This window comes from Malania oleifera, chromosome 6, assembly GCF_029873635.1.
Source record: "Malania oleifera isolate guangnan ecotype guangnan chromosome 6, ASM2987363v1, whole genome shotgun sequence".
Lineage (NCBI taxonomy): Eukaryota > Viridiplantae > Streptophyta > Magnoliopsida > Santalales > Ximeniaceae > Malania > Malania oleifera.
In genome coordinates this window covers 107,557,675-107,584,472 of record NC_080422.1, presented here as the reverse complement: position 1 = coordinate 107,584,472, position 26,798 = coordinate 107,557,675, and the positions used below count along the sequence as shown (strand labels likewise).

Below are 26,798 nucleotides of genomic sequence, written 5' to 3'. Positions count from 1 at the left end.
ATGATTTTTTAGTAAATTAAGGAGCTTCTCACAATAGAATATTATATTCACCGCCCTCATTTCACTTTTTTTTTTTGGAAAGAGCAAGAAGCCACTCACGTAGCGGTTCCGTCCCAAATTTATTAATATCTTTCACTTATGGTGGAAAAATACCATGAAAACAAAAGAACACTTGGGGCTTACATAATCTGCCCGCCTCCCTCTTACGTTCTATTTTGTTGGAGAAAAAGAAATTAAACTTTAGTATTTATTGTGTAAAATTAATTTTTTCAGTTACTTATTACATATTGTATTATTTTCCTCACCTAACAATTAAACATGAAAAAGTTTATTCACATATTTTTTTTTCTTTTTAGTTTCAATAGGTTTGTAAAACTAGAGATGGGTCCTGAACGATTAATCGAACCAAAGTTTTGGCTCGCTAGAAAATGCGAACCAAAAACAAACTGTTTAAAACAATTACTCAAAATTCAGTTACTCAATTTTTAGACAAAATCAATGGTTAACCAAACAGAACCATTAAGTATAATTTAATATTTTAACATCACCACAAATAATATTTTTTTCTTTTATAATAATAAACTTGTAAATTTAAAATATTCATCATTAAAGTTTAAACATTAATCTTACTGTAATAAGCTTCTTTATTTTAAATTATTAAAATGTTATATAATATTATATACAATAAACCTTTCATGTATATTTAATGTATATCAGTTCGGTCAATTATGGTTGTCAAAGTGACCAAACCGAAACCGAACTAGAAAATGGTTAACCAAATTTTCAATTTGATTTGGTTCGATTTGGTTTTTAAATTTTTCTTGTCCATCCCTATGTAAGATAACACAAATAGAAGACACAATATACAAGTCAAATAAGGCAAAAAAGAAAAAAGAAAAATCCTCATCTATATTATGTAATATTTCGGTTGCCAAATACAGAAGTGGTTAGAATGGCTCTCATTTAGATTATGTCATTTCATGGAATGGCCTACTCTCTTTAAGTTATCCTACCTTTGCCAAATACCTAACCTGTAACTGTGTTTCATTAGCTATTAATGGCGTGTTGATTTGATGTGTTTGGTCAACAAGAAAATTAATAAGAAAATGTTAGGGGATCATTTTATTGTGGTTGGGTATAGAATTAATTGATCTTTCTATGATATTTCTATCTTTTTAATGTCTCGTAAATTTTATCTTATGTTGAACTAAAAGATATACCGTTATTTTAGGAGATTGTTCATCCTATCCTTTGGTTTAGTGTAGTTTATGCCTCTACCCAAATAAGAAATAAGAGGAAGGAAGAATAGAGAAAATAAATGATATCAAGATTGAAAAAAAATGAAATAAACAAAATTAAATGGAGAAGGTCGTACGCACCAATGATGATATTTTAGGACATTTTTGTTATTTTAATGTTTATTAGTTTTATGTTATACCGCAATAAACAATAATAGCATGTGCTAGCAAACCTAACCTAAAAGTGGGATTAATAGCGGGATGTAGTGGCCCTTATGGGGGGCCATGCGTAGGATGTCACGATCATCTAAAACATGAACTAAATATGTGACAGCAATTATCCTATTAATTGCTTTATACTTTTTCCAGCCCCAGTTAAAGTTAGGACACGCGACAAACCACATCGGCACATCCCGATCTGTCATTTATTAAAGTTTTATATGATAAGTACAATTGATGACGTTTAAGGATATATTAGTCATGTGTGCTGAATACAGGACATGCACATCGGAGCAAGGATTTTCGTAAAACCATCATAATATTTGAATCTCAAGAAGTTTTTAGTCGGCTCAAGCAGCAAGTACTATTGACCATCCTTACTCAGTGTTAATATTGGATATTCAGCCACTTATTTAATGGAATTAGATCTATCACATTCGCCATGAGGATCGTAAAAGGAACAATTAAGTACTTTGATTTTCCAAGTAAGTTAGGGGACAAGCAAGAAGCGTCCTCAATCGTGTGAAATTCTTCTCTTCGAGGACTTCATAATTTCTTTTAAGCTAATAAATTTAGTATTTTTTTTCCCTTTCCGTGAGATCTTAATTTTTTTTTTTTCTTGTTCTCTAATGAGCCAAAAAAAAAAAAAAAACTTAATTGTATCTAAACATGATCATAGTTTCTATTACTTGATAAAATATATTTATTTGTAAATTTAAATAATTTATAAATTAAATAGCTTTTTAACACTTTTGCTTAATACATTATTGAGTTCAAGTCTAAATGCAAAAGCACAAATTAAATTTAAAAAATAGTAACTTTTAGTAATAAAATATAATATAAATCACACTCATTTAAATATAAAAATATCCCACAAAATTAATACTAATATAATGTGCCATTTTCATAGAATTAAAATTATTACTAGCCCAATTTGGCATTTAGAAGAGTTTATAAAATCTAGTTCATTAGTTATTTTTGCATAAAATATAAGAAACTCATTATAGCGTTTAAACTTATCACATCATAGTTTAAATTAAAATTAAATTAAATTTAAAATAAAAATGAAATCAACGGGGATAGAAACAAAGTTATAAGAAAAGGAAAAAGGTCCCAAGAGGAGAGGAAAAGATAATTAACCCTGCATAGTATGAAATTAGAACTTAATTTATATTTGGATTTATATATATTTGGGCAAAATTTAGCACAAATTTATATTAAATTTCTTTTAAATTCAAACAAATTCACGTTCAAATCTCAAAGTCTACCCATGCTCGCGAACACTACCTAAGAAATTTTTAATTTGGTAGAAAGCATAGGCATTTTATTTTACAGTTAATGGGATTATCGAGGTAGATAAAAAATATGCAAGCAAATAAATGAAGCTAATATTCTATTTGGTGTATGAATTTCAAGGTTAATTTAAATTCGAATTTGGGTACAAACTTGTATTATATTTTAACCATGCAAATTCGAATTTATGGTCCGAATCAGACAACCGAGTACATGGTAATTGTATTTTTAAAATAAAAATTTGTAAAATTATAGGAAAAAGAAAGTTAAATCTTTGTAAATATATAGTTGAGATTGATAGATCGTTTGTAAACTATCAAATTATTATTAAATTAATTGTCCTTGTTAAGTAAATAAAATATTAATATTTGCTTTTAAACACCATGCTTCTAGTGAACAAACAAAACACCTTGCCTACAATATGCTAGGGCTTGCGCCTGGGCTTGGGCTTGGGATTGCGCTACCCTAGATCATGCTTGGACTTGGGCTTCCCTATATCCTGTTTGGGCTCGGGCTCAGGCTTGGTACTTGGGCTTGGGATTGGGCTACCCTAGATCATGCCTGGACTTGGGCTTCCCTGTATCATATTTGGGCTTGGGCTGGGGCTCGTTGCACTCAAAGCTCTCAATTTCCTTTCTTGAAAATTTATTGGTTCTTAAATTTTATAACACTCAATAATTAGTAACAATGCTATATTAAAATAGTGACGATCATGACTAATAATAAATATTATTAGTACAGTAATATTTTAAGATATACGTTAAGCTTATATAAATATATATATATATATATATATATATATATATATATGTAATAGATGGTGTTATGCTCTCGTATAAAAAAAAACAAAAAAAACAAAAAAAGATTCGTTAGGCAAATGAATGACCATGTTAGGAATTTTTTTTTTTTTTAATTGTGATATATCTTAGAATTGAGTTGTTGGTTATGATATAAATTTTTTATTAATTAATTCAATTAGGGCTCAAATGTATTAATTAATTGATAAGTAAACAAATCAACTTTTCTGTTAGAAATGGAGGGCTAGTCCCAAAAAAAAAAAAAAGTTACGAAGTTATATGATGATGAAGAATGATAATTCTCGACGTGCCATCTAGCAGTAGTGTGTTCAAACCAAGGGAAAGGAAATTAAAGTCACGTTACTTGACTCTGTATATAAGAACATAATTTGCTATCTGTTATCTAATTTCTTTCATAGCAAATATGCCTAAGATTTCCCTTGCAATATTTTTTTTTTTTCAACGTGATTAGAACATCTAAAACAAGGGAGAAACAATGATGAACTCGATTAGATACATATCGAGTCACTAGACAAAACACAATCGAATAACAAAATCCAATATTCGAGCAAAGTCAATATCTTTGATGATAGCCCACAACTTAGCCTGTAGTGAGTTGCAGATTCTCAAGGTTAATCTCTCTAACACCTAGTCTCTTAACTCATTTCCCAAATTTTTTTTTTTCATTGTCACACGTATTTTTTCAAAATACTTTTATTTTTCATAACCTCCCTTACACTCTCAAAACAGCCCATAATTGATTTTTGTACTATATGTACATACTTATTGGTGCATTATTATAACTCTTCTATATTCACATCTTAATATATATATATATATATATATATATATATATATATATTTTTTGATAGTTCATCTCCTATCCCCTTTTCCTTTTTTACCTTTTTAGGATTTGAACTTAACATCTCCAATATAAAAATCCTAACTTTTAAATATTTGAGAAGCGATCAAAATTTTATTACTTAATATATTGATTGTTTATTATTTCTATTAACTCTTATATTTATAACTGTTTTGATATCTTTCCATTTCATAGTTGTGGGTCAATAACCTTCACACATTTTTTTCTTTACATGTCAAATCTTCTTTTTCCTTGTAAACTTGAAGTGGATCATCTCTACGTATGCTTGTAACGATTTAATATAATGGAAACCTTATAGCATGTATTTGTAGAGAGAGGGAAAGAGCAGAAAAGAATATAGTACAGTTCATCACTATCGTCAAATTGGAGTTTGGTTTTCATGTTTAGAGGGGAGATCAGGGTGTGATCCTCCTATGGAGGATTTTCCTTCAATTTTCTAAAAAAATAACATGGAGGTTTAGGTAATCATAATTCCAACTTTTGCTATATATCTTGGATGTGCAGGTTTCCAAGTTCAAAAGGAATCATCCTCACCTGGATCTGCCTAAAATATGACAAAGTCATGCCCATGCAACATCAAAACTACAGCAAGTCTGCCTAGGCATACTCCTCATCATTCATGAAATAACTAAAATATTTAACCTAGTAAAGTCTCATGGTTGAAGACCCTTGACCTAGCAAAAGTCATTACGAGCCATGACTTAAATGGTAAGGGAATTAAACTCACACTCCATCAACATCGAGGATAACTTTTATTTCTACAGCACATTCTTCGTGTTAGGGTACTTATCACTTTCCACCCCACTAGAGGAACTTGAGGGAAGTGATATCATATACTATTTAAGTAATATATGTGATGACCCAAAAATATATATACGATTAAAGCATAAAGATAATAATAAAATAATAAAAATGGTCATTAAGTTAATATCAATATAGAAGTGCTTTTCTGTAGGATCTTTGATTCTATATTTGATGTTTAATAAAGACATTGTCTTAGCAAGTGCTAAGAGACCATTGCAGTTCAGTTGCTCTTTGGAAGTCGACCTGGTCAAAATTGAATTTCATAAGATAAACAAGATAGACATTATTTGTACACATAAATAAATACATATATATAAAATAGTGTTTTGACAAACATAATTTGTAAAAATACATGGTAAAATAATAATAATAATGTAGGTATCCTATGTGGGGTCCACAAGACTATGAGGGATCCACATGAGTCCCGAAGTTGTGTGGGGTCCACATGAGTTTCGGAGTTATGTAAGGCTCATAAAATCAAGTGAGGACTATTGAAATTACGTAGGACCCACTTGGGTCTCGAAATTGTGTGAGATCTACAAGACTATATGAGGCCCACATGAGTTTTCGAAATTCGAATTTAATTCTTTTTTTTTTAAATACCTAAACATACTTTAAAATAATAACAATAATGATTTAAAAAAATAAAAATAATTCATTAATTAAGTAATTAATTAAATGGAAGTGTTGGCAAACATTACCATTTTTTCCCACATGACCTCAATTCCCATCTCATACCTAACTCATCCATGTCCATTCCTTAATTTTAAAAAATTATAATTTCACCCCTCTCCCCACACTTTTATAAATTCAATTTTCTTCTCCAAAATTTTCCTATAAGTAGGAAACTCTCAACATTCATTTTTCACAAAAAAAATTTCAAATGAAGAGAATGATTAGTGAGTGAAATAATTAGTGGCGGAGGGAGAATTTTTGTTATAATTAAAATTATCACTCACCCACTCTTTCCGATCTAATTTTTTAAAGATATTCGTTGTGATCATAGTACAGTGTTAAGTAAGAGGTAAGTAAGTTTGAATGAGTTTCAAATTAAGCATCAGGGAGTTTGCGACAGGCTTGGAAAAATTATTTCGTGGGTTAAACCTCCAGTAGAGTGGATAAAACTTAATTGTGATGGGAGTTGTAAGGGCAATCCGAGTACTTCAGGAGGTGGAAGAATTTTTCGAGATTGCTATGACATGGTAAAAATGACTTTTTCAAATTATTTTGGCAATGATACGAATAATAGTGCGGAATTAAAAACAATCAGAGAAGGAATTCGTTTGTGTAAACGTTTGCATTATGTTAATGTGATTATTGAAAGTGACTCGCGAATTGTAGTTGACTGACTTCGGAAAGATAGATGTACTTTGTGGTATCTTTGAGAATTTTGGGAGGAGCTCGTGGCAGAGTTATAAGGAGTGAACGTCATGGTGATGCATCAATATAGGGAAGACAATAGTGCGGCTGATTTTCTTGCTAAAGAAAGAGAAATAGGAAACAATGTAATCTACGAAGAACAACACCTTCTACCACGCTATCTGAAAGGTATCGTTCGGATGGATAGGTGGGATCTCGTTTCCGTTCGTCATTAGTTCAATTATAGAGTTTTGTTTGGTGTATTTCGTTTTGATTTTGGTTGTTTTTATGTTTCTATCTTCTTTGTTAGTTATGTTTAATTTTGTTTGTATTGGGTTGGTTGATTTGTTTTAACTTGTAACCAATTCCTCTACCAAAAGTGAGGGTATATTAATAAATAAATGGAGGTGTCGCCCTCTTTTAGTAAAAAAAAAAGTAAATTTGATTATGTTAGTTTTTTATTTAAAATTTATACCCGAATTTATTTGTAAGTAAATTTCGATTATGTTAGTTAGTTTCATAAAATTTCCTGAGTTTATTTTTACCCATATTTAATTATACCAATTTTATCTTTAATATACTTGCATTTATTTTTGGGTTAAGAAATGTCCTAATCTATTCGGGTAATTTTCAGCATTTATTTCTATTAAATATATAATACAAAAATTGTGTGGCATGAGTTTATTTTTACGTTGCATGTTTCATGAAAATACGAGTAAAGATGAGATTTTCACGATATTATTTTAAATTGCATAAATTATAATAAGATAGTTTTAAAACTTCTTATGACAAAAGAAATCTAAAGTTACAGATACTTGGTATCGCAACTTAGAGTTTAAATGGATCATAGTGCACTCACCCTGTTTACAGAGTGGTTATATATGGTAGTAGATTTCTCCCTAGTACACGCCTGGTTCTGGACTAGGATACCTAAACCCTAAGCCCTAAACCTTAAACCCTGAACCCTAACTTAATAAGGAAAATCTCACTTAATGATAATGTACGTTGATTTAGTTTGGCTGGCCAGCCAACTAAGTCCAATCTTCGGACCGCACAACTTAGTCATGTGAGTAAACATGACTTACGATTAACAGGCCTAAGGGTGATTTTTACAGTATATGTATATACATATTTAATTACATGTACAGAGTTATTGATGATTTGAAAGTAAAATATAAATTTATATGAATATGGTCATTCTTGTGCCTAAATGATGATATAAAGGAAACGTATAGGGATATAATTAAAAATTATAATTATAGTTTTTAAAGTTAAAAGTTTAATTTAACAGTTATGGTATATGATTATAAAATTTTATTGTTGTAGTTGATGACAAAAGTTTTTATGTAGAAATTTTTAAATTTACATTTATTTTAAAAGCATTTTTTAAGTTATAGTATTAAATATTATATTACGAAATTATGAAAGCTCATTTTGGCCACACACTAATAATAATTTTATTTACTTACTGAGCGTCATCTCACCCCAATCATTAGTTTACATTTCAGATCATTTTGAGGAGTGTACCAGAAATCTGAAGTAACAAGTGTATGGGCGAGAGTAGAAAAAATAGAGTAAAATAAAAATTTAGCATAATATGTTTGTGTATTTTAAAATTTTAAAGTTTTGTATTTTTATAATTGAGACATATATTTGTAATGAAGTTAATTAATGCTCTGGTAATAAAAATAATTTAGATTTATTTGCGTACGTTGTAAAATTTATATGTAGGAACTCACTCGGGTTCGAGTCCTTGCAATACATACCAAGGATCGATATTCCTCAATAGTCCTGCTAGGTCTAAGATGACACTGCTCAACTGTATATCCGATGACGAAGAAGGGCGAACATCTAAACCTCCTAAATGAGAGTACAATGCGACCTCGTTTTTTATGGATTTTTTATGTGGCTCTCAATCTCTCATGGAAACCTAAGAAACCCCTTGAGGATGGTGCTCATCCTTGGCCTTTTCTCAGGGCGCCCACTTAGTACCCTTATAGGATATCGGAGAGGTAGGAGACTTACTTGATACTCGTCAAAAGTAATATCTCTCAAGCGTTGTCTTTCACATATAAATAACCATTAGGGATTTAATGATGCTACATCAAAAGTTAAAGAACTCCATCATAAAGATTCACCGATCCAACACAACATTATAGAGACATGTCTTATCCATCGATATGACATCTTTATATTTGAATTTATGTTAACCAAAGTTCCCTAAAATTTACACCTATTTATAGAGCCCATCTCGTGTGTCGGGACACATCTTAGAATCTTTATAAGGAATTCACCCAAGTATTTCAGACTCAATTCAAATTTCAAATCGAAAAAATCTATTTCATTCGATTACTAAATTATACAACACTTTTGGCAATCTTATTAAAACTCATTTTAAAATATTAAAATTTTGAACAATATCTTAATTAGTGATTAAAAAAACATATTTAACTTCTTAATTTTGGGATCTCCAACGGCATTTCAACACTTGCTAGGATAGATCCAACATTTGAATGTGAAACTTATTCTATCGACGATCGGGACAAAACTTGGATCCCAAAATAGAATCCACCCTAATAAATAATTGAGACACAACTTGAAATTCCAAAATCAAAAAACCTAACATAACCCTTCCATCTAATTGCATGCCCCTCACACTTTTATTTAAACTATTTTTAAAATATATATTTTTGTGGGATAACTCAGCAATAAAAAAAAAAAATTACGTTAATGAACTATATAATGAGTAAAAAAAAAATTTTAAAATAAAAAATAATGATGGGTAAGAATACAATATCCATAGCCGAGTTATGCTGACGCTGCAAACACCAGCTTTCTTGGCGTGGCATGAAAATTGAAACCCCCACAGTGAGAGGTGTCAAACCGCCAAATGCTTCAATGACCTTTCGTCTGCTTCCCTCCTTGTCCCATTTCTTCAATCTCTACATCTCACAAGTGGGTTCGAAGCTAGTGTCCAGCTTAAGAACGAAGCATCAATGGCGACCGTGAAAGGCGGCACAAGACCGCCGTGGGTGGGTCTGGGAGCCGCCGTGTGGGTGCAGATAGCGTCCGGAAATGCCTACAACTTTCCTCTCTATTCTCACTCTCTGAAATCGATTCTGGGTTTTAACCAGCACCAGCTCACCATGCTTGGCGTTGCCAACGACATCGGAGAGAATGTGGGTCTGCTCCCCGGCTTCGTCTGCAACAAGTTCCCGCCATGGGTTGTTCTTCTCATCGGTACTTTTGCTTGCTTCTTCGGCTATGGCCTTCTTTGGCTCGCCTTCACCGGTACCATTGAGCCCCTGCCTTACTGGTTGGTGAGTTTAAACTCGATCCTCTTATTCTTATTCTTGTTGTTTTTTTTTTTTTTTGGTTTTTTTTTGTTGGCGCGTACTCACTCGCTGGTTTGGTTCATCAATGTTTTGCTTTATGGGTTGTTGTGATTCTTTTCATGATTTCATTGGTGCTTTTGCTTCGCTTGCTTCTCCTTGCCTTATGGTTGGTGAATTCATATTTGTCCTCTTTTTCTTCTTCTTGATTTATATATATTTTTTCTGTTTCCCAATAAATTTTTGGCACATCAACGTTTTGCTTTTATGGGGTCTTGTGATCCTTCTCATCGGTGTTTTTGCTTGCTTCTTCTCGCCGTTTTTAATTTTTTTTGTTTCCTCATAATTTTTTTGTAAAATTTTATAAATATACTGCAACTAAAAGGATCTTCAATTATCATGAACATCACATCTATTTTACCTTTATGCGGAAAATGAATAAACCATAGCATAAACTTCACATACCGAAATCAGCCATGCCAAATAAACCAAGAAGGACACCCATAGAAGCTGTAGAAATCGTTTCTCCGACTTTTCCTCGATCTCTTTCTTTCCTTCAACAGATTTATGAGATTTCCCAACGAATAGAGAGCAGAGGTAGAGAGAGGACAATTTCCTATATGCCTTTCTTCTTCCTTTTCTTTACCTTGCAGCCAACATCACCATTCAGCTAACCCTTACAGCTTATGAACTTAATATTTCCTTTTTCTTCTTTAGCTCTCTTTTCCTTAGCTTAACTTGATATTTGCTTGTCCTTACAGCTACTCCCCATAACAATAACTAGGAATACCCTTCAAACTTCCAGCCATAAATATCTTATTAATTCTAAGCTAATCCTTTCATGTTAACCCATAAATACATTCATTCAATGTCTTTTAGGATATGGGCATATATCCTTCATGTGGGACATATCCTTTGGGATATATATCCTACATTCTCCCACTTGGCTCATATGAATGATATTAATATGAATTAACAAATAACCATAATGTGCACAAAATATTAGCTTATTTATACTTTCAATGAGATTACCATAATATCATAATTAAGCAATCTATAAGCACGGGTCATGGCGGTAAATATCATTAAATCGACATCTTCCCTTCCATGTACCATAATTGCTAATAAACCCCTTAACTATGATCCATAATAGGAAGTTACCATACTATCCCTGTAATGTCATTGTCAAAGACCATTTCTGTTTGATAGTAATCCATTTCCATAATCACGTGATTAATGATAAACAGAAATAATGTTTAGAAACACTTTTATTGATATTATTATACATATTATAGAACAAAACATAAAGATCCACTATCATATATTAGTGATTACAACCAGGACCCATGTGATCAGTATGTTCCTTAAATGCCTTTGGTGTCAATCCCTTCATTAAAGGATCTGCTATCATGAGCTCAGTCCTTAAATGTTCTATAAGTACTGTCTGTTTCCGAACTTCCTCCTTAATGGCCAAATATTTGAGCTCCATATGCTTGGTGTCATTAGAATATTTGTCGTTTTTAGAGAAAAAAACTGTTGCGGAATTATCATAATAAATTCTCAGTGGTAAATCCCAAGTCATGAGATGAAGTTCTGCAACCACAAAGCATGAATTGTGGCCTCAAAGCACGCCACGAATTCAGATTCCATAGTAAATGCTGCTATGATAGTCTGTTTGGCGCTCTTCCATGATATTGCTCCTCCAGCTAATAGGAACAAATAACCATAAGTTGACTTTCAACTATCAACACATCCAGCAAAATCTGAGTCGAAGTAACCAATCACCTCCAACTGATCTGTTCTCCTATATGTGAGCATACAGTGTCTGGTTCCTTTTAAGTACCTCAAGACTTTCTTTGCAGCTTTCCAATGCTCAATTCCGGGGTTACTTTGGTATTTCTTGAGCATCCCAATTGCAAAACTTATATCTGGTCTCGTATAAGTCTGCACGTACATCAAACTCCCAACAACATATGCAAAAGGAATATTTTCCATAACTTTTTTTTTCCTAATTCATTCTGTGGACAATCCTTTACACTAAACTTGTCCCTTTTACAAATAGGAGCAGGAGTTGGTTTACAATAAGCCATATGAAATATTTCTAGAACTTTATTAATATATCCTTTATGAGACAATCCTAACAGTCAAAGTGATCTGTCCCGGAATATTTCAATTCCAATCATATAAGTTGCCTCACCCATATCTTTCATTTCAAAGTTCATAGAAAGAAATCTCTTGGTATCATTTAATAAACCAAGATCACTACTGGCAAGTACAATATCATCAACATATAGAATCAGAAAGATAAATTTGCTCCCACAAACCTTTAGATATATACACCGATCAACGGTGTTTTCCTTAAATCCAAAGGTTGTGATGGTATCATGAAACTTAAAATACCATTGCCTGGAAGCTTGTCCATATATTGATTTCTTTAATTTGCAAACCATATGCTCCTTTCCTTTAATCATTAAACCTTCAGGAAGATCCATATACACCTCTTCGTTTAAATTCCCATTTAAAAATGCAGTTTTCACACCCATTTGGTGCAACTCTAAATCAAAATGAGCCATTAAAGCCATTATGACTCTTAGAGAGTCCTTTTTAGACATAGGAGAAAATGTCTCTTTATAATCAATACCTTCCCTTTGAGTGAAATCCTTTGCTATTAGTTTAGCTTTATATCATTCAATGTTCCCATTACAGTCGTGTTTGGTCTTAAAGACCCATTTACACCCAGCTGTTTTGAACCCTTCAAGCAAATCAACAATGTCCCAGACTTTATTTTGTTCTATAGATTTCAACTTATCATTTATGGCATTAATCCACTTTTCAAAATTATTACTTTCAATGGCTTGTGAAAACATAACCGGATCTCTACTAGTCCCTAAATCATAATCAGCCTCTTACAGATATATTAAATAATCATCAGAAATAGCTGGTTTCCTTACTCTTTGAGATCTTCTTAAAACTATTTCTTGTGATTGTTCTGCAATTAGCTCAATGGTGACATTTTCATTACAAAGTGATCCATCACTAGATCGTTGTTCAATGTTATCATACCATTCAACAACTAAAGGAACAACAATATCTGTCAAAGGTCTAGATATCGGTACAGGAATTTGAATTTCTTTAATGACTACATTACGTGATACATCACTCCCACTAACTTCACCATTCTCAAGGAACTTTGCATTACCGGTTTCTACTATTCTCATACTATGATTAGGACAATAAAACCTATACCCTTTGGACTTTTTTGGGTATCCAATAAAGTACCCACTCACAGTCCTAGAATCCAATTTACTTTCATTTGGATTATAGACTGTAATCTCTGCTAGACAACCCCAAACATGAAAGTGCCTTAAACTCAATTTACTTTCTGTCCACAATTCAAAAGGAGTTTTTTGAACTGCCTTACTAGGAACCCGATTGAGCACATAAACTGTAGTTTTAAGGGCTTCCATCCATAATGAAATGGGTACTGAGGAATTACTCAACATACTCTTAACCATTTCCATAAGAGTATGGTTCCGTCTTTTAGCCACACCATTCTGTTGAGGCGTACCCGACATTGTGTACTGAGCACAAATACCATGCTGTTCTAGGAATTTAGCAAATGGTCCTGGACATTGTTTAATCCCATCATACCTACCATAATACTCACCACCTCTGTCAGATCTGATGATCTTCACTTTTCTATCTAATTGTCGCTCCTTCAGCAACATATGCCTTTAAAGCATCTATTGCTTGAGACTTTTCATGCAACAAATAGATATAACCGTATCGTGAAAAATTATCAATAAAGGTGATAAAATACTTTTCTCCACCTAAAGATGGTGAGTCAAAAGGTCCACATATATCAGTATGAACAATTTCTAGTAGATTTTCACTTCTTGTGGCTCCTTTTTTTGTATGTTTAGTTTGCTTTCCTTTAATGCAATCAACACATACATCTCTCCATTCTTTCCCTAGATATATGACCCAGTCTTTTATGCCACAAGAAAGAGGAATTTTCATTAATTCTATTACGTTTAGTTCCAACATTATGATGCAGGGTAAGGAGTGTTTCAGCAAACTTTTTAATAAGATTAAATTTATACAGTCCCTCATACAAAACACCAGAACCAACACATAAGTCACCTTTCATTAAACGAAAACCTTTACGTTCAAAGTACAAATCATAACCATCATTGTCTAATTTGGACATGAAAATTAAGTTCCTATAAATATTTGGAACATAAAAAGTATCAAACAGGTATAAACAATGACCCGATTCTAGATACAACCGAAAGGTTCCAACACCCATAACAGGTACTTGATTTCTATTCCCCAAGACTATAAAGTGTTCATTTTCCTTTACGCTCTGGATCGTAAGGTATCCCTGCATTGAATTGGAAACATGAATAGTAGAACCAGAGTCAATCCACCATGTGTTAGGAGGAACTTGTGTTATGTTTGATTCGAAACTTACATAAGCTAAAAGCTTACCTTTCTTTTCGAACCAAGCCTTATGCTTCGGATAGCTTTTCTTTAAATGCCCATAAGTAACACTTTGGTCCATTATGTTCCTTCTTGCTAGCCTTATTGCCATAAGAAGTACCCGCAATCTTTAATGGATCTTTCCTGAAACTTTTCTTCGACTTCTTTCCTTTACTTCCAACTGCATGACTCATGACATTAATTGAATGTTGTCCTTGCTGTTTAAGCCTTGCCTCTTCTTGAATCAACATGCTTGCCAGTTCATTCACATCTCACTTTTCTTCTATAGTATTATAGTGAATTTGAAAAGGCCCATACTGAGGAGACAAAGAATTCAAAATAAAATGAACAAGGAAGCTTTCATTAACATTCATTCCTAAAGTATTAAGTCTAGCAGCCAGATTAGTCATATCGAGGACATGTTCATTCATCCCTCTGCTACCATCAAATTTTATTGTGGCCAGTTCAGCCATTAACCTCCCTACAAGGGACTTATCTGTTGAACAAAATCTATCCTCCATAGCCTTAAGAAATTCCTTTACATTTTCTAGTTGAAGAATTGTTGATTTAATATTGTTTGCTATACACATCTGCATGAACATCATACTTAATCTATTCGACCTTTCTCATGACCTATACAAAGCTCGCTGCTTCGAACTGCTAGTTTCAGCAATAGCCATTCGCAGAGTTAAATCCAGATCTAGAACACCAAGGTGAAACTGAATTTGTTCATTCCAGTCAGAGAAATTTGTCCCATTGAAGATCGGAACAGAAGAAGCTAGCGAATGCAATAAAACAGGAACAGACACTGCAATAACACAACATGCTCACACACATTAATGCTTGGAGTTTAAAACATTTCATTAGTAAATTGCGTTCAATCTTTGGATCAACTTATGCAATATACTAACACTTTACATTTACTAGTGATTTTCACCCATCCAGGCATAATTGATAACCTTTATAAAGTTCGATTGATCTACACCTTTGGGCAGGCATCCCAATCTCACTACCATTCTTTCAATTATCTTGATTAATTCAATGATTATTTGAAAGTTGGTGCACCTTTGGGCTAGCCATAATATTCAAATAATCATTTTGTTATAATTTTTGCAAGATTATATTTCAATCAACGTTTACAACTTTTCTTAGCAAGAACACTTTGTTGACAACATGCTAACCATAATAGAAACATTGATTGATTCCTTATTCAACAAAATTTATCCATAATTTACAACAAATAATCAATTCCCCAATATAAGAATTTTACTAACTTACTTTCATATAAAATTCTCTAGCTTATGCTTGCATAACATGTGAGTGTTCCATAATTAATCAAGTAATACAATAATTTGCATGCATATCATTCAGTAGTCCTACTTTAGTATCACTATACAGGGGAAAACCGCCGACGGTCCACATGTAAGAAAATTTTTAGATCAACAAAAACCCCATAAATCCACCAAATATCACATATATTTTCATGAATCATTTATCATATGAATTTTTTAGTTCGATTCCAGAAAATATCATGAACACAAACTTTCATATGAACCCATAGCAAGATCGTAAGGGTTTTAACAGAAGCAATCTATATCATGCAAGGAAGAACACAATAATTTTAACACTGGTTCTGATACCACATGTAAGAAAATTTTCATAAATATACTACAACCAAAGGATCTTCAATTATCATGAACTTCACATCTATTTTACCTTTATGCGGAAAATAAATAAACCATAACATAAACTTCACATACCGGAATTAGCAATGCCAAATTAACCAAGAAGTACACCCAGAGAAGCTGTAGAAATTGTTTCTCCCACTTTTCCTCGATCTCTTTCTTTCCTTCAACAAATTTATGGGATTTCATGATGATCAGAGAGCAGAGGCAGAGATAGGACAATTTCATATATGCCTTTCTTCGTCCTTTCCTTTACCTTGCAGCCAACATCACCATTCAACTAACCTTTAGAGCTTATAAACTTAGCTTTTCCTTTCTCTTCTTTAGCTCTATTTTCCTTAGCTTAGCTTGATGTTTGCTTGCCCCTTACAGCTACTCCCCATAACAATAGCTAATATATATATATATAAAATATAGGAATACCCTTCAAACTTCCAGCCATAAATATTTCATTAATTCTAAGCTAATCCTTTCATATTAACCCATAAATACATTCATTCAATATCCTTTAGGATATGGGCATATACCCTTGCATATCATTCATGTGGGATATATCCTTTGGGATATATATCCTACATTTTTGGCATATCAACGTTTTGCTTTTATAGGTTCCTGTGATTCTTTTCATTGGTGCTTTTGCTTGCTTCTTCTTCTTGTTTTTTAATTTTTTCCGTTTCCCCATAAATTTTTGGCATATACGCTTGCTGGTTTGGTTCATGGGTTCATCTGCGTTTTGCTCTATGGGTTTTTGAGGTTCTTTCTTTATATGAAAATATTGTTGGAATTAGTCTGATCTCGATATCTAGATTTGACTGGGGCTTGAGTTTTATTCTACAGCTTAGTTTTTGCCGTTTTCCCATAATATTTTATCGAAGTTCATTGACGAAAATGAAATTTGTTGTGAATACGACCTGTGGGATTATGATAGAATTGAAAAGAAATAGGAATACCATAATTTTATGCGGTTTAAGAGATTAACTACGTAAATGGAACTTCTTTAAAAAATACACATTGCTTTAGCCCCGTTTTGAACTCAGAAAACATTAGGGAAAAGGAAAATATAAGGAATTTTTCACTTTTTTATGTTTAGCTCAAGAAAAAAAAAGTGAGAGAAAATAGAACATATGTGGTAAATCAGTGAATGAATTTTGATTTTATGTCATTAATCTTTGATTTTTTTTTTAATCATATTGAAACAAATTTTTATTATTAATAGTATTTGATATTTGTAGCGGAGAGAAAATGCAATATAAACGAAATTTTTTTCTTAATTTTTTTTCTTTTCTCAAATAAAATCCTCAATCCAAATGCAGTCTTAGGGCTTTAATTTTTAATAGTCATCTATAAATAAAAATATTTCTGTGTGAAAGTTCCTAAGTACTTGTATATATGTACGAATACCATGCCTTAGCTCAAAAATATTGTTCCATGCTCCAAAATACCCTCTGGGCTGTCGCTTTCCATGCAAAATCATCTCCACTCTCAGAGACTTCAAGTGGATCATGCTCTAAATATGTCACAATTTTAAATGGTTGTTTTTTGGGGAGGGGGGGGGGGGGGGGAGGAGCAATTCCTCCACGTAGGATTGGAACCTAACAATCACAAGATATTATATTAATATTTGGACCTATTAAAGTGTTATGGGTCCCACATCACTAGGATCCACGCCAAATCATAACTTTCACTTGTATTAATCCAAGTGCTAATGTAGAATCTTATGTGGAGGAATTCTCTTGCTTCATAGGTTTTTGTGAATAAGATCATAGTTATCTTTGAAATAAATTATGCATAATGATTCTATGCATGTTTATTTTACAGAATTGTAATTATTGGTGGATTTCCTAATTTATGAGGAAAGATATGCTTTGTTGAAGCTAGATTGAATTTGTTGTTGGTGGCTATCAAGAAGTAGAGGAACATGTAGGAGGCCTACTTTTGAGCTGTTGACCAGTTTAAATAGCTTCGAAATATTTGTTTGTTGAAGTAATAGCGTGAACAACTTATATGGAAGTTGTAGCTACCTAAATGTGCTAAGTCCAATATGGAGTAACCTAGTTTAATAGTCGACATTAGATATAGATTTACTACTTCTAAATGCATAAAAATACCACTTTGCCCTAAATCATCAAATTGATCAATGTCAAATATGTGTGTACATATTAATTAAATTAAGTGTTAATTTACCATGTTTGCATTTTGCAGGAGGTCAATATCGACAGTGTGTGTCAGGATTGGTCATAAAGATACGTGGCTGGGTCTCTACCAATCTCGGTCTTGGGATGTTCTAGAGAGTTTTTGCTTGGCGGGCTTGAGTTAGGGTTCACTAAGTGGATTCCTACCCGTTAGCTTTTTCTTAAGTTGCTCAAGTGTCTGCGTGTCAATAATGATGTGTTCCTTTCTTTCTTCTCACCCGAACCATGTGTCATCGTCTGATTTGTTCAAATAATACATCTTATTTATCATCAATTGAAATGCTATATGTCAATCTATTATTGAAAGATGACACCTTGCAACATTCTATCTCCCTTCCAATATCGTCTGATTATTCTTCACAAGGGACTTTTTTTAAGGCTTTAGAGACTGGAACATCTCTCTCTCCACTTTGGATTCCTTCTAGTTCAGGGGATCCCTACAGCATCAGAATATCTTCGCCCGCCACAATCCACGCTTGAGCTTCTTGGGAATTGCCTAGCTCTCCTCTCTGGGCCCTCTCTTGAACACCCATTACTTGTGCACAATAGAGCTTTCCTCCCTCCTCAAGAATCTCCTCCACAGTACTTAAATTGTGACCCCTATAAAGTGGATGACATGAACGGGGTTGTTGAAGAAATTAATTGAATCGAGTGTCCTGGCTATTGAAGGACTATGACCTCACTGCTAGTGGTTTTATTGTCTTAGGGAACAATAGCAGTTTCAAAAGATGCGAATATTTAAAATTCTAATACATCATCCTTGGTGATTTTTAATAATTTTGGTTTGGATCAGGCTGGAAACTTGGAATCCAGGGAGTTCAATACGCATTGTGGCTTCAGCCATGCAAGTGGCCACCTCTGTCAATGCTCAATTTCATGGTTACAATACATGTTGCTTTGGACATGAGCACCAAACAAGGCATTGAACGGACTGACAGAAGAGGTTTTTTTAAAGAGTTCTAGTAAATTTGGACTGCTGGAATATGATTTAATGATGCAAACAAATTCAGTTCTTGAAGTCGTGGACAAGGAAGTTTTTGGCACAATTTTGAGTCAAGGTTCCAGAGCTGGAGAATATGCATGTTTGAAAAATGATCTTTCGAGTAGATTAAATTATGCATCTAGTGGACTGTATCAGAAAATAGAGTGTTTTTGAACCAACACTTTAAACTGTGGCCTTTGCCTTGTTTCTCTTCAGTTCTAATATCTCCATGAGTGGTGAACTGTATCTTTTCGACTCCATATCTTTATAGTTGTGAGATATCCCTATCTTTAGAGTGGTGAGTTTCATTGCTTTTGTATCTCTTTGGTGGATTCCATTGAGTGGTGTGTAAAGCTCCTAATTTTATGTGTGTGTGTGTATGATCTGCTACTTCCTTATTTCCAGTAACCTAGTATCAGGCACTGTGAAGGATGCTATTTGCTTGACTGGATCATAGGTCAAACAAGTACAAGGTTGCTTAACCACAATATTTTGCATTGTATTACCACCAAAATGAAGTTTGATGCACTCAGTTTGTATTGCGTCGTGGTTGAACTAAGCATATGGATGCCAAAAGCCATTTTGTTTTAGATATTGTAATTATGTCTTTGTAGAAGCAATTCAGTATGTGATAATCGAAAATCCAACTGCAATGACATAGCCTGTTAATTTGAAAATTCTCAAGCTTTGCTTTTCTTCAATCTGGTTAATTTTACAAATGGCATTGTGTAGAGTGTGGTGGATGCAGAACAAAGCATGTTCTTCTTAACATTTTTGTTGAATTATGCTTCCTTGTATGCACAATTTTTTGCCCTTTTTGTTGTATTATTTTGTGTTCTACCTAAACAGCCAGAAAACCCATATTTGAAATAGTAGTGTGTGTCAGATACAATTAGCTATTCTTTAAACACAACTTATACATTCACTAAGAAGGCTTATGACAGGAGATAGCTAAAATTCAGTACTAATAGTTTTGTTATGGCTGTAGTGGGACTTAGATGGTTTGAGGAAAAACTGTTATTCTTAAGGATCTTTTGTGATATTGAATCCATAGAATTTTTCAGTTCCTTGGCTTGCTTTTGAGGGTTCTCCTTTGTACTTTACAATCCCTTGTAAATATTAACATTCATTTCTTTTTAATGTTGAACATGTTAATTTTGTTTACTGCAATACTATATCAAGAATGAAAATAAGCTCTTAAGGGTCCCGGGATAAGGGTGGCTAGACTTGGATAAGCACTTTATACCCCATCTTTAGTGTGAGTAAAACATGAGATTGGAGGGGCTGGGGAACCAGCCTGCTGTGGTTAAAGCATCTTATATGCCTAAAAACCAAGAAGAACAGAAAACAAAATTCAACTTATGTCCTTATCATTTCATTTATAGATGGCAGACAAAGCATTGGATAGTTATAAGATAACTATCATGGTCAATCCAATCCAGCACTATTTGTTCCATAATTACCTGGAACAAAGTGCAGTACAGATATGGGAATGAATATGGGAATACGATATGCTACTTAAGAGGTATGCAGTTCTTGAGGGTAGGCTTAGTTGGTAGGCCATTTTAGGTTGAGGTACAATTGAACCACTTATTTGGGTCAATTAATATGTAAGCTATGTTAGATTGCGTTAAGTTTTGATTATTTACTTAGGGTGAAATATAAAATGAAGAAAAACATTCCCATCAAGGGGTAAATTCCTGGGTTTGACATTCCTATCAGGAGGTAAATTCCTCAGTCATTCAAACAGCTCTCTCTCTCTCTCTCTCTCTCTCTCTCTCTCTCTCTCCGTGTTTGAATCCAACCACATAGCAGCACAAGCCTTCTTCTCTCACCATTGCAGGCGTCGCACTCTTCTCTCACCATCTCAGGCTTTGCAGCATCAGGAACCCTCTTCTCTCATTGTTGCAGGCTTCATATCCATCTTCTCTCACTGTCGCTGGCTTCGCAGCAGCAATTTTGTGGCAGCGTCTACCATCTGTCTGAAGGTTACCGCAGCTCCAACCTGAACTTCAACAAATGTTTGCAATTTTCCTTCCTATTGCTTTTGAGGTTTCATAATATTTTCATGCTATTTTTATTTGGAAATGGTTCACAAATATGGGTGCAGACCCCCATCAATTGGGGATGCCATTGACCCTCAAATTGTTACTTGCAATCTTGATTGTGGTTCTTGTGCCTCGAGGGGGCCACAACCCAGGTAACTATGATTTAGTCCAGTCTGTTGAATTAAAATATCTTTCTTTCTATGGGTGAAAGTAATGATCTAATATCACTTAGTATTGAGAATTTCACTTATGAGTTTGTCCCACATTTGAAAAATAGAGTGAAAATAGGTACTTATATACATGGTTGGACTCAAGATCCAATAGGTTTAAACTTTTGGGTCAAGTTGGTGTTCATCCATGTGTATCAAGCTCCTATGAAGGCTCCCTCATGCTAACAAGTGGTATCAGAGCTGAGGGTTCATAACTCTGGGTGAGCGTCATCATAAAGTTGAGATGTGTGAAGTTAATTCTCCTGACGTGCTAACAGTTGGAGGAACCAAATGTGTGACTAAGGCCAATAAGGATCATTTAGAGATAGATGGATCCGACCTGGGTTAGGATGTAGGAGGGAAGATTGTTTAAAGACACGTGAAATGCAGTCTGGGGCATGCAAGGCACGGGGGTAAGACCCACTTAAGCAATTGTTGGAGAATTGGGCTTACTCTCACAAGGGAGACGGTTTCCGTTCAAGGGGGAGGCGTTGAATCAAGTGCACTAAATGATCAAGAATGTTTCGTTCAAGGGGGGAGTGGTTGGAACTCACAAGTGAGGGGGAAATTGCTGAGAATTCCACTTCATGAGTTTGTCCTACATTACAAAAATAGAGTGAAAATGGGTGCTTATATACATGGTTGGACTCAAGATCTAATAGGCTTAGCTTTTGGGTCAAGTTGGTCTTTAGCCATGTGTATCAACCTCCCATAAAAACTCCCTTGGCACTAACACTTAGTGACCGTTTAGATTTTGCATCTATTTGAATGGTGTAAGAATGGCATCTCTTTCATGAATCATTAGAACCTAATGCTTGAACTCACTTTACCTCTGCACTTCATTCATTTTGAGCTATTAGATCTTTAGCCTTGTGCAGAAATATTCCGATTTCTAGAATAACATTTGTATTGTGCAAATTAATGTGCAGCGGAACAAACGATTTTACAACATAGGAACCAACGGTGGAATATACAGAAAACACAATCATACAAATTAAATGAAAGCAATAAAACAATGACATGAAGAATTACGTGGTTCAGCAATGCCTACATCCACGGGAGCAAACGGCAGTAATTTTTCTCTATTTTTTGTCAAAAGACATTGAGTTACATCATACAACATGTATATATAACCCTCCCAGAGGTTTTCCCCTCGAAACCCAACCTATACAACTTTCCAATTCAAAATTCGAAAACCAGTGCTGTGTAACTGACTCACTTCTAAAAATGAGTAGCACTAAGACTATCCCAAGTATAGGAGTTACGTCGTGTAATAATTAGCCCAAATAGGCCAGATCGTCTCCACAGGGAATGCAGATTAGTTCTAAACTAGCGTGAAATAGACAAAGAAAATAAGAAAACAAATTTTATTTTACATGGTTCAAATTCGAAATCTTGGGATTTTTTGGAAGTTTGTGATAGAATTGAAATGACGCAAAACCTAAACTATGAACCTAGCATGCAAACCAACCAAACACTCACTAATTAAATATTCAAATAGTAAAACAAGGATAGCTAAAATCAGACTCCACAAAGACCTAAGAGTAATGAATAAACCGAACCTAACAATGACTCAACTAAATGAAAATAAATTAAGCTAAACGATGAATAAAACCAGACCAAATGAATAAACTAAACCCAACAATAGAAAGAGTCAAACATTTCCTAAATAAAAAAATGACCAAATTTAGACTAATAAAAAATGTCCAACAACTATAAACTCCTAATCAAATACTTAACTTCAATATAATAATGACAAGGTAAACACAAGAATAAAAATGTCCAAAAAGTATCAACCCCTACAATGACCTTGGAATAAAATAAATAAACTGAGCTTAATAATATAAATAATCCAATAGAATTTAAATTCAATCAACTACAAGAAGAATAAACTGAATCTAACCACTTAAATAATCTAAGCAAATGTTTAAATTGGAGAGAAAGAGAGGCTAAACAAACATTAATCTAATAAATGACACTTAATCTAAATAAGTTCTATTAAACAAATGTTAATCCCAGCTTTAAATGAAGCAAACTAAAAGCTTAGCAATAAAATAAAATAACTTAACAATGTTAAAACAACCCAAGGAGAGAGAGAGAGAGAGAGATCAATGGAGTGGTGGAAATATGAGCTGGAGAGAAGAGAGAAGCAGCTGCTCGGGTCTCCACGCACAGCAAGGGCTCGGGCCTCCCGCGGCGCAGCTCCTCAGGTCCTCAACAGCAGGCCCCCAAAAGTCCTCTTAAAACCCTAGCTAAAACCCCTTTTTTTTCTAGCCTTTCTTTTCCCCAAGCTGCCAGCGCCTCACGCGGCCAGCACACACACACCACACCGCCAGCTCCCTTCTTTTTTTTTTTCTTTATCTTTCCATCCTTCTAGCTCACCTGCTGCCTTTGGGTTTGCTTCAGCGCATGCAACCAAGCCTCACGGGCTGCCCCTTTTCCCAGCGCCTACACACTCCTCCCAAGCCCCCTTTGTTTCCCTTGCATGGCCGGGTCATATCAAAGACTCGGCCCACTAATCTCTTCCCTTTTTTTTTTTTCATTTGCTTCTCACTTGCTGCCTCCACTGGTGAAGATCCAACCTAGCATGAAGCCCATACGCCCGTGCTGCCCTCCAAGCCCATGTCTTCACTTGATTTTGCAAGGCTTCACAATATATTTATCTTTTTTTCTTCTTCTTTTCTTTTCCTTGATTCTCCTTTAATTGTCCAAGACAACCCTACAATAATTAAGTATAAAAATCCGCATTTAATTTGAGCTCAATGTTGAAATACTGAATATAATTAAGCATTTAATTAAAATCATAATCTTTAATTAATAATTTTAAATGCCTAATTATGCACTTTTGACGCATAATTAGTAACTAAGCAAAATCATCTATGGTTTAAAGCCAAGACCAAACAGTCGATATAACACTGCATAATAGTCGACTGTTTCTTTTGAACCTAATAAAACCATCGTCGGTTTAGTCTTGCAAGTCAGCAACTCTGTTTTCATCCATGTTTTCTCTTTGTACATGCATTCCACTCAACATATGAGTCACATATTACAACAATCTGCACCTTGACAAATATACACCCCTTAGTAGAAAATTGAAAACATAACCCGCTGCTCCACCTGGGACAATAGGTTGGGACCGCCTTCCGTCTAGCAATTGGAGACATTAAGTAAGTCCAAGCAATGCTTGAACTTATTTGTTGTAATAGGCTTTGTTAAAACATCAGCTACATTCTCAGAAGTGTGAACTTTCTCACGCATAAGTTCACCTAAAGAAACCAACTCTTGGATCCTATGAAACCTCACATCTACGTGCTTGGTTCTTCACCAAATAGATAACACTCTGACTGTTACAACACAGCTAGACTCCACCTTGCTATATACCCAACTTCTTGACTAATCCTGTAAGCCACAACGCTTCCTTGGTAGCTTTGGCGACTGCCATGTACTCCGACTCAGTTGTTGATAATGCAACCAGAATTGTACCATGGACCTCCAACAAATAGACCCTTCCACAAGGGTGAACACATATCCTGTTGTAGACCTCTTGTCATCTAGATCCTTTGCATAATTTGCATCCACATATCCCACAACTGACGGATCACTCTGTTGCCTACCAAACATGATGCCATAGTGAGAAGTACCTCGTAAGTATATGAAAATCCATTTGACGACATCCCAATGCTGTCTACTCGGATTTGAAAGAAACTTATTTACCACGCTGACAGCTTGTGCTAGATTTGGTCTTGTACATACCATAGCATATATTAAACATCCTACTGCACTAGTGTCATGGTCCGACTATTTTCACACCCTTGTGAAGAGCCGTGCGGCTCTAGCTAAAGCACTCTTGCTTAACTAGCCAGCCTATCGTTTACCAACATTCATCCACAAAGCACTTTCATTAGCATGCATTCAAATAGCAGCAGAAACAGTAATCAATTCATGAAAGTCGTGGAAAGCAAGCAATAAAAATTGAAGCAAACATAATTCATTAACAACACCTTTGTTGACATTGTATGCTTAGCAAGGGAGGCAAGTAGGCTAAACACGTTGACAAAAGCTAGTGAGTTTTATAATGACTGATGAACACTCACCCTTCCCTAAAGAGCTTTCTAGGCTATTCTCACTCTGGCACTAGGAAACATCAAAGTGACCAAGGAGTCATACTGCCTTATTTGGCATACAATGAATTAAATACTGGAAAATGACCCTACACTAGTATTTACATGATGGAAACCCATCCCAAACACACGAGGCAAGCTATCACAGGCAAGTATAATGCCTTGGACAAGCTTAGCTCGTGACATTCTCCCCCACTTATGCAGTCGATGTCCTCGTAGACTTTACTCTAGGTACACTTCAACTTTGTCCACAAACGGTTGCATATCTTTCGCAGAAACCCAGCTAATTTCTTCATCACCAAGGCCTTTCCGCTTTACTAAGAACTTTTGCCGCTTCTTCCTTGTGGATATAAACTCTCTATCTACAAGGATATCTTCAACTTCACGTTTGTTAGGTTGAACTGTACTCACTTCTGCTCTGGTTGACTGACTTCTGCTCGGATCGTCGGTGTCGGCGTTGTACGGCTTGAGGCAACTGACGTGAAACATAGGATGCACTTTCATCCAAGTTGGAGGGTCGATTTTGTAGGAGACCTTCCTGACTTTGGCCAAGATGGGGACTGGTTCTTCATATTTGCGAAGTAGTCTCCTATCTTGTCCTCGTAGTGAGCTGACCTGTTCTGGATTGAGCTTGACAAGCACCAAGTCACCTACATTGAAGTGCTGCGGTCTTCTCCCCTGATTTGCCCACTTCTTCATACGCTAAGTAGCTTTTTCCAAGTAGGCTCAGGCAATCTCAGCATTTTGTCTCCATTCTCTGGTGAAGATGTATGCCCTAGGACTCTTTCCTCTGTATGGCTCATCCACTATGTGAGGTAACAACGACTCCTGGCCTGTAACAAGCTTAAAAGGGCTTTTGTTGGTTGTTGAGCTCTTTTGGGCATTGAAACAGAACTGAGCCACATCAAGTAGTTGCACTCAATTCTTCTGGTTGGCATTGACGAAATGGCGCAAGTACTCTTCTAGTAGCCCATTGAATCTCTCCGTCTGTCCATTTGTTTGTGGGTGATAACTTAAAAGAGATTTCAAGTTGTGAACTGAGGATTCTGAAAAGTTCTGTCCAGAAGTTGCCGTTGAATCTTGAGTCTTGGTCACTAACAATGTCTTGGGGAACACCCCAATATTGTACAATATTCTTGAAAAACAACTGTGCT

At 34.6% G+C, this 26,798-nt stretch overlaps 2 protein-coding genes across 5 annotated transcripts in view; both read left to right on the top strand.

Moving 5' to 3' along the window:
• Positions 1–9,470: 9,470 nt before the first annotated feature.
• LOC131157878 (protein NUCLEAR FUSION DEFECTIVE 4-like) overlaps positions 9,471–26,798 on the top strand; it is a 30,099-nt gene continuing 12,771 nt past the window's right edge. The window contains exons 1-2 of one of the 4 annotated variants that reach the window (XM_058112313.1): positions 9,521–9,913; positions 18,295–19,564. The gene's annotated coding sequence lies outside the window, so the exon portion shown is untranslated. Of the gene's footprint in view, positions 9,914–18,294; positions 19,565–26,798 lie in introns of all 4 variants that reach the window. The other 3 variants (XM_058112311.1, XM_058112314.1, XM_058112312.1) reach the window with 3 other exon arrangements.
• Positions 9,590–19,797, top strand: LOC131157879 (protein NUCLEAR FUSION DEFECTIVE 4-like). The gene is made up of 2 exons (XM_058112315.1): positions 9,590–9,909; positions 19,078–19,797. The coding sequence occupies exons 1-2, from the start codon at positions 9,590–9,592 to the stop codon at positions 19,208–19,210; spliced, it is 453 nt and encodes a 150-aa protein (XP_057968298.1). The 3' UTR covers positions 19,211–19,797.

Coding starts and splice junctions, on each gene's coding strand:
- LOC131157879 (XM_058112315.1), top strand. CDS start 9,590: ATGGCGACCGTGAAAGGCGGCACAAGACCGCCGTGGGTGGGTCTGGGA. Junction 9,910..19,077: donor ATTGAGCCCCTGCCTTACTG/GTTGGTGAGTTT, acceptor GGTTTGGATCAG/GCTGGAAACTTGGAATCCAG.